The 13,274-nt window shown below is 41.6% G+C and overlaps 2 protein-coding genes across 4 annotated transcripts; one reads left to right on the top strand and one right to left on the bottom strand.

Annotated features, from left to right (window-relative positions):
• The first annotated feature begins 306 nt into the window (after window positions 1–306).
• LOC6738488 (zinc finger protein on ecdysone puffs) lies at window positions 307–7,241 on the top strand. 3 transcript variants are annotated; one of them, XM_016169329.3, is made up of 5 exons: window positions 308–480; window positions 1,316–1,403; window positions 1,674–2,037; window positions 4,114–4,343; window positions 5,305–7,241. In XM_016169329.3, the coding sequence occupies exons 2-5, from the start codon at window positions 1,396–1,398 to the stop codon at window positions 6,851–6,853; spliced, it is 2,151 nt and encodes a 716-aa protein (XP_016032331.1). In that variant the 5' UTR covers window positions 308–480; window positions 1,316–1,395; the 3' UTR covers window positions 6,854–7,241. The 3 variants fall into 3 exon arrangements, with proteins under 3 accessions (XP_016032332.1, XP_016032331.1, XP_016032334.1); XM_016169330.3 differs by lacking the exon at window positions 4,114–4,343 and having other exon boundaries at window positions 307–480; window positions 5,305–5,550; XM_016169332.3 differs by lacking the exons at window positions 308–480; window positions 1,316–1,403; window positions 4,114–4,343 and having other exon boundaries at window positions 1,899–2,037.
• Window positions 7,242–7,326: 85 nt separating this feature from the next.
• On the bottom strand, window positions 7,327–11,895 carry LOC6738487 (prostaglandin D2 receptor). Its single transcript, XM_016171675.3, has 5 exons — window positions 11,394–11,895; window positions 8,638–8,854; window positions 8,324–8,516; window positions 7,908–8,263; window positions 7,327–7,821 (listed from the first exon to the last, which is right to left on the bottom strand). Exons 1-5 carry the CDS (start codon window positions 11,597–11,599, stop codon window positions 7,555–7,557), a joined length of 1,239 nt encoding a protein of 412 aa, XP_016032330.1. The 5' UTR covers window positions 11,600–11,895; the 3' UTR covers window positions 7,327–7,554.
• Between the last annotated feature and the right edge of the window lie 1,379 nt (window positions 11,896–13,274).

Genomic DNA, 13,274 nt, shown 5'->3' with positions numbered 1-13,274 from the left:
TGAACTAAGTTTTAAGGCTTTTTGTGTTTTACAGAAAAACGTTTTATGTCTTAAAGCGCATATTTCACTTAAAGGATCCGTTAAGATTAGTAATTTTAAAAGTGCCATTCTATACGGGTGTATACAAGGATTACAAACGGATATTCCTTCGAAAAACAATTGTTAGTTTAAAGCTAACTTAGCTAAGACACAAATTTTGAAAATGAGTATTACGGTCTATGCCAATTAAAATATCGATATTTTGTGTTTAAAAAGCATCGATGTGCTTCTTTTCGATAGTGATGAACATTCCTTTTATCGATACTTCGCGCACGACCATCTCTAGGTCAGCGGCAAGCGTGATTCGATTTTCTTTCGTCGTTCGGATCGGAGTGTAATTTTGGATAGCCGAGTATTTAGACAAGGGCGGCCATCTTGCTGAAGTGAGGAAAACTGTAGTCCAAGTAGTCCAGTCATTTTGACAAATCGCCGTTGAATCACGTAAGTTAATAACTAATTTCACAATTTTCGCTGCTCCTCTGTGCTTTGCTTGTGTAAAACTAAAAACTGGTGCGTATGTATGTATCTGTTGGCGAAAATTGTACTTTTTCACTTGCTACCCGGGCGTCTGAAAATAGTAATTATTGATTTTGCTGGGGCTCCTTGCGTGTATTTGTGCATGAAGTAATGTGATAATGAGGTAACTGCTTTTTTACGAGGCCTTGATTGTTGATTATCGTCGTAAGCGTTATTTATTTGCATTCCAGAGGTTAGACAAATGCGTTTAGTATACGTTATTGGTGCAAAACATGTTTTTATCGCGATTAAATGGATTTCTGGCTTTTTTTTCCTATTCTGTACTCCTTACATTGCCCTCCCGCTCGCACTCATATGGCCGGCCGGCTTTCTGGCTGAATCAATTACTTATACACACTCACCGTCTGGGCCGCCATCTTTTTTCCACTCGCAATGATAAATTTCATGGGTTTTTTGTTACCTTCATTTAAATTGGCCAAAAGGCGTGAATGTGTTGGTGTCACACAAACCAGTTTTACAAGTGATTAATGTAAACTGCTGACTGTAGCGCCAAAATTGTTCCCATTTCTTTTTCTTTCCCCATGTCATCTATCTCTTTGCGTGTTTGTATGTATGTATGTATGTGTGAAGTGGTGTGTGTATACGCACGCTGGCTTGTTTTACGGTTTTCTTTGGGGTTCAATAATAAATAACTACCCGTAGATGTGGATGAAAAGATCCGGCGATTACTAACCCAAATTCATGAATTCCCGCTTGCATCTCAACATTTGTTTTGTTCTTTGTGCCGTTTTACTTTCAGCTTGTATAAATAATTTCCTCGCTTAAACACAAACCCTACATTACACATCCCATAAACACTCCCAAAAACCCATCAAAATTATGGTCAGGTATGCTGCACATCAACCCCGAATATTCCAAATTATTTATGTATCCCTAATTCCCAGTTCCAACCTGTTTAATTGTAAAATTATATTTTTCCAATATTTTCGATTTGTTCCTTGAATTTTTGTTTGAAATCTGTCAGCCTATATAAAATAATATCGTAAACTGCTTCTCAGTCTGTTGGAAAATTGTAATTTTATTGAATAAATTGTTCCCCCTACCACTTTGAAAGAAAGTTATAGTCAAACTAATAAGTGATTCGTGTCTTTTTGCAGTGTAAAGGTCAACGGAAACCCGCAGAATCGTTCAGTGAATAACGCAAAGGTCAACGGCAACATGGCATTCCGTGGCAACCAGAACCGCAACCGCAATTTCGGAGGTGGCAACAACAACTATGGTGGACCCATGGGCGCCAACCGCATGGGCGGCATGAACATGTCGCCCTGGGAGTCGCAGAATCCCGGCGGCGGACAGTTTGGTAACAACATGCGGCAGGGTGGCGGTCAGATGAACGCCCAGGCCATCAACTTGGCCAACAATCTGCTGAACAATCTGTTCAGGAACCAGAATCCACCATCGCTCCTCGACTTGCCCCGCGGCGGAGGTGGCATGGGAAATCGCAACCAACGTGGTGGCCCGGTATGTACAAAAGTTTACTTATTCCCAAATTCCAAAATGGTGACAATGCCAACCGAATGAATTGTTATACTTACTTACTTATGTTGTTATTATTTATGGGTTCGTGGCCTGCGAATCGTATTTCTGTTGTGGAGTGTCATAGGTTGAAATAAGTTGAAAATTTCTACATAACAATATATTCAAAGCACAAAGTAATCTAAATATTTTGTCTGTTTCCTTATGTATTCAATATATACCCAACTTAGGATGTCTAAATCGTATGAAGATTTTGTAATTACGTTGCTCTCCACAGCAGAAACTTTTATTTTGTGTTTTACCCTTAGTTAGATCGTAATATTGCCAAATGTAGCTAATGCTTTTCCTTTAAAAGATAAATCAAAACTGATCTTAAACCTAATCTTAGCTTGTAGTTTACTAAACCGACGACTGAAAAATAACGAAAACCAGCAAAAAGAATATTGAAAAACGTAATAAGAACTTTGTGCAGTGTAGTTATCAGGATGTAAGGTTGTCAAAAATTAGGATTGATGTGGTATTAGGAGGATTTCAATAAAAACGCATTTATTCCATTTAAAATGCAATGCTTTTTTGTTTCGTAGAAACTGCACAAACGAATAAGAGCCTGTTTATTACACCGAAAATAAGAAATGACAATTTTATAAAATAATACACACGTATTGATAGCGAAATGTACCAATTAAAACATGTACCGCCAACACTTGTTCCACTTAACGATGAAAAGAGTATGATGATGATCTCCATATGTCAAGATTGAATCATAAGTAATTTATATGCAATATTTTCTTACTAGTTGTACTTAAGCATTTAATTACATTTTTACCATATTTATAATTCGATTAATTAATTTCCGAAGTTCCATTGCCAAGTAAAAGAAACTTTCTTGGCCGAACTCAATTTGCCACAACGCTTTTCTAATTTATCAATTATCTATTTTTATTCTCTCTTCCAAAACCAAACAATGCCAAACTCAAAAATTCGATGCTTTTCAATACACCTCCAAATATCGAATATCGAAACCGCATCGTCTTGCATATTTCGAATAATGCATTCCATATTGTTGTTGCTGCTCCGGCATATATATTTGCTGTTGTTGTTGTTGCTGCCGCCGCTGCTGTCGTTGTGGTTGTTGTTGTCGTTGTCGCTGTTGCGTGTTGTTGTTGCCGTCGATGATGACTCTTCCCATTTGCAATAATCCATTGCAATCAACGAAAATCTAATCCCCATTGACGGCCAACAATATTTTCGAAAATCAAAATAAAATTGAATGCAAAACGCAACGCACACGCACTCAACACACACGCACACGCGATGCACACACACGTTGTGGCCAATATGCGAATCTTCACCAACGATGCGATACTTCAAACTGTACGATGCTTCCCGTGCGACGCCACTGATTGATTGATTGATTGATTGATTGATTGACCGATTGCTCGATCGATTGACATTGATCGCCATGCAATCTTCTAATCTGCTCTGCTCTGAAACCGAAACTGATCCGATCTGGTACTGGTACTGCTTGATGGTGCAACATAATTACATCCAAAACCACAATATGAAATACCTATTAATATCTTATGTCTAATGCAAATTCATCGCCAATTCTTCTTCGACGTTCCTGCCTCTGAAACTCAAAATCCGATTTCCATTTTCAAATGCCACTCGCCGCCACACGCCAACGAATTAATATATATATATAAATATATATCAACCTATCCCCGTCGACTGATTGGCCGCCGCAACTGCCCCGTCGATCTGACCAAAATCAATATATATACCATGTGCTCCATGTACTTATGTATACTTTACTATATATCAACGATTTATTCCCGCAATTATCTATAATGTGTTCAATCTGATCGCTCCGCCCCTCACACAATATTGTAAATGGCCAACCGCGCCATATTGTCTCCGATCTTTCGAAAATGCTTTGTATCATTAATGCCTCTGTTTGTAAATCAAAACGATATCAATTCACATATGCCCCATGTGCGCATTTCGAATTGTGCAAATATTTTAATGTCAATCCCAAATGATGAACGAAACAATGTATAGATGGTCAGTCGCGGCGGCGGTGCCGGCAATCGTCTCAATAACCGTCGTGGCCAGGGAGGTGGCTTCCAAAATCGTGGCGCCACTGGTAGTGGACCCAAGCCCCCGCCAAAGCAGGGCGGCGGCGGTATTCGCAAGCAAAATGCTTTTGATCGTGCCAAGAAACTTTTGGCTAAAAATGCCAACCAAAATAAAAAGAAGGAACCCACTCCTGGCGAAAAGAAAATCGAGAGGTAAGACTTACAACAACTTTTCCAAACAAACCAAAACCACAACAAAAAGTATACATATTTTGCTGCCCAAAATCGAAAGGATTGATTTCTTTCACTAATACCAAAACAAATAACGAACTTAGCAGGGCAAATAATTAATAACAACTTTTTACTTAAGTTCTTAGGCATTCCAATTCTCTAATTGCGTTCCCTCATACATCTCTAAAAAAGTATAATTAATTAGAATTAGTTCTTCATTAGGGATAGTATATTTTTTGATGCTGTTTATAAAACTGTGTGTGTATGTGGGGCACCTTGTGCGGGGAATCATTTGGGTAGGGAATTGTAAATGTATAAATTAATGTGTTAAAACTACATACTCATTCAAGCTCATACTATTTTTTTATATCATTTAACTTAAAAGAAATTGCTAAGAAATATCCTTTTCTTTCTTTTGCCTTTTGTGCACAAAAAGAACTTTTTAAAAATATTTTCAAAGTTAAAATGAAGAGAATTTTATAATTTAACTTCATATTCAAGCTTAAATATTTGAATTAAATGTATAAGCTTAGAATAATATTAAATTTTTTCTCCTTTTTGATTGATTTTGAAGAATATAAATGTTGAATAAATATATCATAAATGTACGATTTCATAAGAAAAGAAACATGCCCTACATTACATACCTAATCATTTTGTGGCATATTTCTTATCCTTGCAAACTCATCATACTCACTATAGTAACGCATCCTTATCATAGCTAAAAACATTTATTATTGTATCACCTATCGCCACCTGTACTGTACGTATCATAAGTATAAATTGCAGCGAGAACCACTCTACTCCTCTAATATAATAATCTCTTCCCAATAGCCACACCAGACGCATTCCCGTCTATGAATTTCAAATGCAAAAACTAATGAATCTTTCTTTTTCTATTCCTTCTCGAACAAATCGAATGATCCATGATCAATTTTAATAGCCCTACCAAGGAGTCTCCATACGCTAGTGTGCCGAACGACATGTTCTACTGTCATCTGTGCAAGAAGCACATGTGGGACGCCAACTCTTTCGAGAACCACATCAAGGGCCGCACCCATCTGATGATGCGCGAGGGCATTGAGGAGAGCTATCGCCTCAAGGCCAACATGATCCGTCAGGAGGCCAAGATCGCAGAGCAGCTCAAGTCGATCGAGTTTGACCGCTTGAAGCGCATGGGCAAGAGCAAGCAACGTCAGCTGGACTACTGCACCATGTGCGACCTGAACTTCCATGGTCACATCTCGACCCATCGCAAGTCGGAGGGACATTTGCAGCTGAAGAAGTTCTTGCACCCCAAGTGCATTGAGTGCAACAAGGAGTTCGCCACTCGCATTGACTACGATACTCATCTGCTGTCCGCCGAGCATCTGAAGAAGGCTGCCGAGAATAACACCAAGGTTGGTGAGCGCAAGCGCCAGACCTTGCCCATCAGCACTGAAGAAGAGGAGACCCGCGATTTGCGCCTGCCCCAGAAGCGCAAGAAGAAGCCGGTCAAGAAGGAGGGCGAACCAGCCGATGGCGAGGCTAAGAAGGACGGTGCCGGCGATGGCGAGGGAGCCGAGGGTGATGAAGCCGAGGGCGATGAGGCCAAGGAGGGTGAGGAAGCTGCAGACGAGACCAAGGAGGGCGATGAGCTCAACGAGAGCCAAGAGGAAGAGGAGGTGGCACTGCCCGTGGACCCCGAGGACTGCATCCTTGACTTCAACGACGGCGATGAGATCCCCAGCGAGGTGGATACCCGCCTGCCTAAGTACAACTGGCAGCGTGCTGTCGGTCCCGGTCTGATCTCCAAGCTGGAGTGCTATGAGTGCTCGGTGTGCAGCAAGTTCTTCGACACCGAGGTGACCGCCGAGATTCACTCGCGTACGGCGACTCATCACCGCAACTTCTTGAAGTTTATCAACGAGAAATCAAGCGATACCAAGATCGCACAGAAGCGCGCAGCTGCCGCCCTGGAGGAGAATGAGCGTAAGAAGCGCAAGATTGAGGAAGCAGAGGCTCCGGCTGCCGAGGGCGCCGCCGAGGAAACCACCGAGGGCGCTGAGGGTGAGCTGTACGATCCATCGGAAGCCACAGGCGACGACGAGGACGTAGAGATGGCGGAGGATAATGCTGAGGGCGAGGGCGAAGGCGAAGGCGACGAGGAAGCCGAGGCTGAGGTCGAGGAAGATGGCGCCGGCCAGGACAACGGCGAAGAGGAGATGGAAGCCCAGGAGGAAGAGGGCCAGGAGGGCGAGCAAGAGCCCGAACCCGAGCCAGCTCCAGTCAAGACTCCTGCCCCGGCTGAACCAGCACCACCAGCCAAGACCCCAGCCAAGACTCCGACCAAGGCAGCTACTCCAGCCGCTGTTGCCAGTCCCGCAGCTGCAGCAACGCCGGCAGACGCCTCTCCATCTCCGGCTAAGAAGGCAACGCCTGCTCGCGCTGCCGCCGGAGCCAAGGCCACGCCGCAGCGACAACGCGCACGCGGTCGCTACAATCGCTACTAAGTAGACGTCGAAAGAATTCGTAATTTAACATAACATAAACCTTAATATACAAGAAAAGTTTACATTCACGCCCAGGAGGAGGATGAAGAAAGAACAGATCAAATCGATCTCTTCCCGCAATTTGACATTTGCATCCCAATTTGCATATACACTGAATGAACGGACACTGAGAAGAAGACAGTCAACTTTTAGTTGAAACAGTTGAATATATTGTACGACGAAGCTTCTTGAAACTGACGAGGGAGAACACAAACAAGTTGATTGAATCGAAAAACGTATTACCCGATTCCCCCCTCCCAGAACGCACACCATGCCAGCCAGCGAACCAACCATTCAACTTATGTAATCATATAAATTCTATAATAAACAAAACTAGTTGTAAAACAAATGCGATTGCTGTTTGTCATTGAGGGATTGAGGGATATGGAAATTGGCTTTCAATCTGTTGCAAAATAAGATTCAGTAGCAGTGTATATTTTTTACACAAGCGTTATATTTAATGCTACAAATCGGTACAGAGATTAAGTGAGGTGAGCATACATATAAGGAAAGTGGGATATATTTATTATTTACAGCTTACGAGACTAGGCGCTACTCCCAGGAGTGCTCCGAGGGAGGCGGAAACGCTATTTGAGTGAGATCCCATTGAGTCGGGAAATGGGATTAAGTACTTGGGCGCGCGGTATGAGGATCGAGTGGAATCAGTTGAATTCCAGAGTATTCGCCTCCGTCATCGTCGTACGCATGCGGCTCTGGTCGCTCTGGGAACGTCGAAGTCCGCCCGGGCGCCATCCGCTCCTCCAGCGCTTGATGCAGCCCAGCAAGGACCAGTTGATGGACTTGGAGCGACTCAGCACATAGACATACGGGTCCGAGGTGAAGTGCAGGGCCGTAAGAACATCGGCGATGATGAAGAACTTGTTCGATGCGGGCACCCGATTTGGAGCTATGGCCAACGGGATGGCGATCTAAAACGGAGATAATTGTTGATATAGGTCATATGGTAAGTGGTAAGTGCTATCTGCACTTATGATGGTATCCACCAAGTACTCACCATCTGTGGCATCCAGCAGATGACGAACGAGATGCTGAGGAACGCCATTAGTTTGGCGAACTTGATCTCGACCGGCGAGGAGTCGGTGGCCGCCATTGTGACGCTAACGCTGTGCCTGTACTGCCTTGCCGGCTGTACACTGCGATGGCTGTTTCCGCTTCCGGTGCTCAGCTGCGTCTGGTAGAGTGTGGTGCCGCTGCTGCTCTCGGGATCGATGCTGATGGCACTGTTTTTGTCCCTGGAAACCAGGTCGTAGTGCATGTGCCGCTTGGCCGTGCGACTCCTGCCTATCACACAGAGCAAGGTGTGGGCCACGAAGAGGTTGCAGGCCACGATTACAATGCACAGCAGGGTACCTGGATAACATCGATGGTCAAATAAATATCTTAAATGTAACCCATTTGGTGGGAATTTACCGAAGACCATAAAGAGCACCGCATACGACTTGTTCCACACGCCCGGCGCATCGCGATATCGTATACACTTAAGCTGGTCCGGATTGGATTCATCGATGTATGCACCAAAACCAACGAATGGCAGGAACGTGATCACCACGGCGATCATCAGAATGCTGTTGATGCTCTTGCGAATGAGCTCGTAGGTAATGTGCTATAACGAGATTTGTGAATATTTAATGAATGAGTTGGCAATGTTTGTGATTTCCTGTGTGCACTTATATCATTTCTTAAAATTAAATTACACTAGAAATCAAATGCAATCAAGTTCATACCTTGTGGTAGATAAAGGGTCTGGCTAGGGCCATCCATCTTTCCGCCGCCATAACTGCTGCAATGCATCCAGAACTGAGCCCGAAAAATCGCCAAACCACGAGACCCACGCAATCCAGTCGGATGAAGGACTGCAGGACCTCCTTCGAGAGATACATTTTCAGCAGCGTCGTGGTCAGCATGCCCAGCAGAGCCACCAGATTGTTGGTGGCCAGGCATCTGGAATAGTTGAGAGCTCAGTAAATTTGGCAAAGCTTAGCTTTATGGCATTTCGAAGCTCATAAATGGGAAAGTAAATGCTTTTCCTAGCCATTAGCGCCCAAATTGCCTACAGTTCGTTGGGTTCTTCAATAAGCTATAAGCTAAATATAAGTTGGGCGATCGATAAAATGTAATAACGAATTGCTTTTAATTAATTGCCACTTTTATAAACCGAAACTTTCAATCAAGATACCTCGTAGTTGCCCCATTTGGTTGTACAACTATCGATTTTGGTTATCTAAGACGTGACTCGGTCCTTAAACACTTTGATTCGAATGCCGACAAATAGCAATGAATAATTATTTTGGTTCGCAAAATGCTCAATTATAAAAAGGAAATATCTATTATATGGATATTTAAAAATTTAATTTATTTATGTGTATGTTTATATTATAAAAAATGCTCCACAAATTTTTATTTTATTCTTCATTGAATATTGTATTTATTCACTAAATATTTGTTTAAATATTTAACATTAATTAATTAATTTGTATTTATACTGATATAAACTAAAATGCAGATTCCTGTGTATCTATCTACTTAGTGAAATATGTGAGACTGTCAATGGTGACTTAGATTAAGTGTTTCCTTTTATTGGTATCATAAAAGATTGCATTTGTGGGGCACGTATGTGTTTCGATTTGATTGTTTTTTTTTTGGGGCGCCGTTGACACAGGAAACTCATTTGTCTCCCGTTTGAAATGAAACTATATGAATGGTAGGCCTTTTTCCAATGGAAATAAATATAAAACGCACGCTTAGAATAGAATATGAAAATGGGATTGACAATTCCCGGGGATTGGTCAAACAATCCGTGCATCGTTAGGCATTGCAATGACTTTATTCATTTTTGTTTTCATTATTTGTTTGTGCACATTGCACCTTTATACTTGATTTCAGCGAACAAGCGATTAAAATGTATTTTATGGTGCATTGTAAAAGTTTCGCCAAAACGTCGGAACTGTTAATTACAGGGCTAAAATGTCTAAATCTTTAATTCGACGATTTGCAGTGCGAAATGCGTAATCGTTTTGCTAACTTGTAAAGGCAAAATCATTGTTTACTCTAGCAATGGGAAAATACACACAGCCATTCCGGTTCTCGTTCATAGGCAAAAAGCAATAAGGGATACCCTGGATTTATCGACACCGCTCAAGTGCCAATCACCGGGTTCGTTCAATCAATCAAATTACAGTTCAAAGGCTCTGCATGAAGGAGGCCTGGATGCCTGGAGTGGAATTTATGCTTCCGCGACGGCTCAAATTGCTGGCGACAGCAATTTACGCATATTACGCATACGCACTGTCGTCTCAGCAAAAAAGAAAAAAAATGTTGGAAAAGGAGCAAATGGCAAACAAGCTCACTGAATTTGCCTTGGGCCAATGTTGATAAATGTAATATAAATTGTGACAAATATTTGGCTCATGAACTAAAAGAATTTCCTTGTGTGTCATAGATTTTATCACTTCCTTACAGCAAAGTCCCTACTGAATGATTAACAAAGTCTATTAAGTAATTTTTGTCATTATTTTATGAGTATTAGTATTGAGATATGAACATTTTATAAGAAAATAATATTAAAACGAATTTGGTGAAATACACATTTAGTACATATGTAAATATACTCTCTAGAAATTATGATTCACTGTAGTATAAGTTATTATAATAGAAACAGTTGTCTACAAAATTTAAAAAAAATAAATAAAAATAAAAGAAAAAAAAAAATCAAATTAAATACACTATTTGAATTCCCACATATTTACAAAGGAATAGATTATCATTTTAGTGTTCTGCCAGTTTCTGCACCTAAGCAAAGTTAATTTAACTACATATTCACATAAATCTTTTCCCCAGTATGCACATTTGCCAATCAAGTCAACCACCGATCGCCGTCTTCAGTTACACCATAAAGCTTTTAATGCATTCGCAATTGGCTGCATTCCCACGTCGCCGATAAGATTGACAGAAAACAGACTGGAATATGGAATATGGACAAAATCTCACTGCCAAAACACATGGCCAACGAACTAATTCCGTCATTTGATAAGATATGCAAAAATAAAACAGCAATAACAATGCCGCGGCCAAGCAAAACAATTCAAACTATGCAAATCAGACCCGCATAGGCATATTATAGAGCACCAAAGTGGCCGCAGTTGAGAGCAGGTTGAATAAACCTACATAGCCATGAACTGGACACAAACAGTCGCAAACATTAACTGCATGAAATCGGTAGCTACACGCTGAGAAAATATGCAAAATGCCAGCTCAATAATATTATTAACCATAATACTATGTGGTTTTGCATGCCTAATATTAAGGCAAGCCAAATAAAGATATTCGAATGAACAGTTTAAACATTCTGTATAGTTTGGTTAATTACACAAATATAAATTACTAAAATTTGTAAATTGTTTTACGGAACATTAGATTAATTATTAATAATTTTTTTTTGCATTTTGCATTAATAAATTATTAAACGAATAGCTGCACTTACCGCAGCATGAGCGTGTATTTGCTGTTTTTGTTGAGCTTCTTGCGCGCCAAAATGAAAAGGGCCAGCGAATTGCCAAAAACGCCCAGAACCATGATAATAACACCAATAATCAGGCGATTTTGATTTGCATAGAGGGCTTTCGGAGGCGCCACAGTAGTTGAGTTGTGCGGCATCAACAGGTGGAGCACAGGTGTTGTGGTTTCCATGTTGCCGGTATGATAATTGCGCTCGATTGCTGCTGCTGATTCAGGTGAAAATCTAACGATATTTCTTTTTCACAAATGAGCCTGCCGCAAAAGCGCAAGGCAGCTCGCAAATGCACTGGTAGCTGGAAACCCGTTTCGATAGCCAAATTGGGATCTTTTTCCCCCAAGACACTTAATTAATGATTAGCGCGCGCGACACTTGATCAACCAACGAGCGACCAATTCGAAGGCGATTCGATTCGATCCGAGGAGCGCGTCCGCAGTCAGCCAGGCGTCGATTTAGAATGACTGCCGTGCCGAGCAGCGCACTCGTCGGCTGCTGTCCATAGCTCCAAGCCATCCAAGCCATATACACGTGGGGGTGGTGCTGGGGCAGATCGGAGCGAGGCGGATGGCTGGGGGTACGGCATGACATGGCTCCTTGCTCAACAGTTGGCAAACACTCAGGGTTCGGCTCTGGATCGGCTCCGTCTCGGCTGGCGCCGCCGCCGGTCGGATCGCATCGGATGTAGCATACAGCACATAGACACCCCCAAAGCGAAGCGCCCACCCACATCCACGCCCACTGGCGACCACCCCATCGAAAATTCACAGCTCGTGCCAGCGCCTTTGCCTTTTGGACGTGTGCGAACGGTCGGAAGAGCACGACGAATTTTATTGTTTTATACCCTCTCCAAATGCGGCTCACCTCAATTTCACTTTCAACTGGAAAACTAATTATGCAGTTTTTAAGTTTTTATTTGATTTTAGACTGCTGATTAAATTACAACTAAATAATATACTCAAAAGTGTACTTTAGTAATATATTTGCTCATGTTTCTTTTAACAAAATTAACAAAAAAAACAGCTTTTTTGGAGATAAATAATTATTAAGAGACTTGAGATTCATCATCTATTAATTCTAAATTTCACTCGACATTTAGTATAAAGTGTGTCATTTGAAAACCCATTTTTGAAGAATATATGAACCGAAATCTGCACATAATCTTTAATTACTGTGATGTAAGTACTGTTTTGTTGGGCAAAAATGTTTATTGTTCAGTTTAAGCTGCCTAGCAAAAATTAAACTCTCATGAAAGAAAGAGTATTTATGAATGTGTACCTTTAATATGATTTAATAAGGAATTACAATTAGCTTGCAGTTGGAATTTTTTTGATTAGTAGCTGCATTCGAATTTTCGGAAGCGAATTCTTCAAAGAAATTGTAATAACAAATTAAAATAAAGAATCCATTCACAATTATTGAAAAATTGCTGGGAATGTAATGTTTAAATTGAAAATTTAATGGGAAATTAGCCATTTTGCGAGTGAAGGCGGAAGCCGCCAATCGGCGATGTGAAGATCCATATTGGGTTGGCTGGATGGTGCGGAATGGTCGGTGGAACTTTGTGGTGGCGACAACGGGGCGTATGAGGAACTGCAAATAAAATGCTACATCTACAGCTGGATGAAATTAACGAGCCTGCGGCTGCCTGTGGGGTATACGATGTCGATGTCCTTGTGGTGCGAAATTGCGGTTCGAGTATCATCATCCCACTGCCTCCTGCAGACGTCATGCGGTCGGACTATTTTTAGTTAATTCCCCAAAAGGCAACAAAACGCAAAATGCGAATGCTGGCCCAGAATTGGGTGTCCCTTGGCATCGTCGTTAGGCGTCACCCAATTGGTTTGGTGT

This window comes from Drosophila simulans, chromosome 3L, assembly GCF_016746395.2.
Source record: "Drosophila simulans strain w501 chromosome 3L, Prin_Dsim_3.1, whole genome shotgun sequence".
Lineage (NCBI taxonomy): Eukaryota > Metazoa > Arthropoda > Insecta > Diptera > Drosophilidae > Drosophila > Drosophila simulans.
Note: the sequence above shows the minus strand (reverse complement) of the source record. Positions and strands in the feature narration are given on the sequence as shown.

Coding starts and splice junctions, on each gene's coding strand:
- LOC6738488 (XM_016169329.3), top strand. Junction 2,038..4,113: donor GCAACCAACGTGGTGGCCCG/GTATGTACAAAA, acceptor AACAATGTATAG/ATGGTCAGTCGCGGCGGCGG. Junction 4,344..5,304: donor GGCGAAAAGAAAATCGAGAG/GTAAGACTTACA, acceptor CAATTTTAATAG/CCCTACCAAGGAGTCTCCAT.
- LOC6738487 (XM_016171675.3), bottom strand. CDS start 11,599: ATGGAAACCACAACACCTGTGCTCCACCTGTTGATGCCGCACAACTCA. Junction 8,855..11,393: donor AAATACACGCTCATGCTGCG/GTAAGTGCAGCT, acceptor CAACTATTCCAG/ATGCCTGGCCACCAACAATC. Junction 8,517..8,637: donor GACCCTTTATCTACCACAAG/GTATGAACTTGA, acceptor ATCTCGTTATAG/CACATTACCTACGAGCTCAT.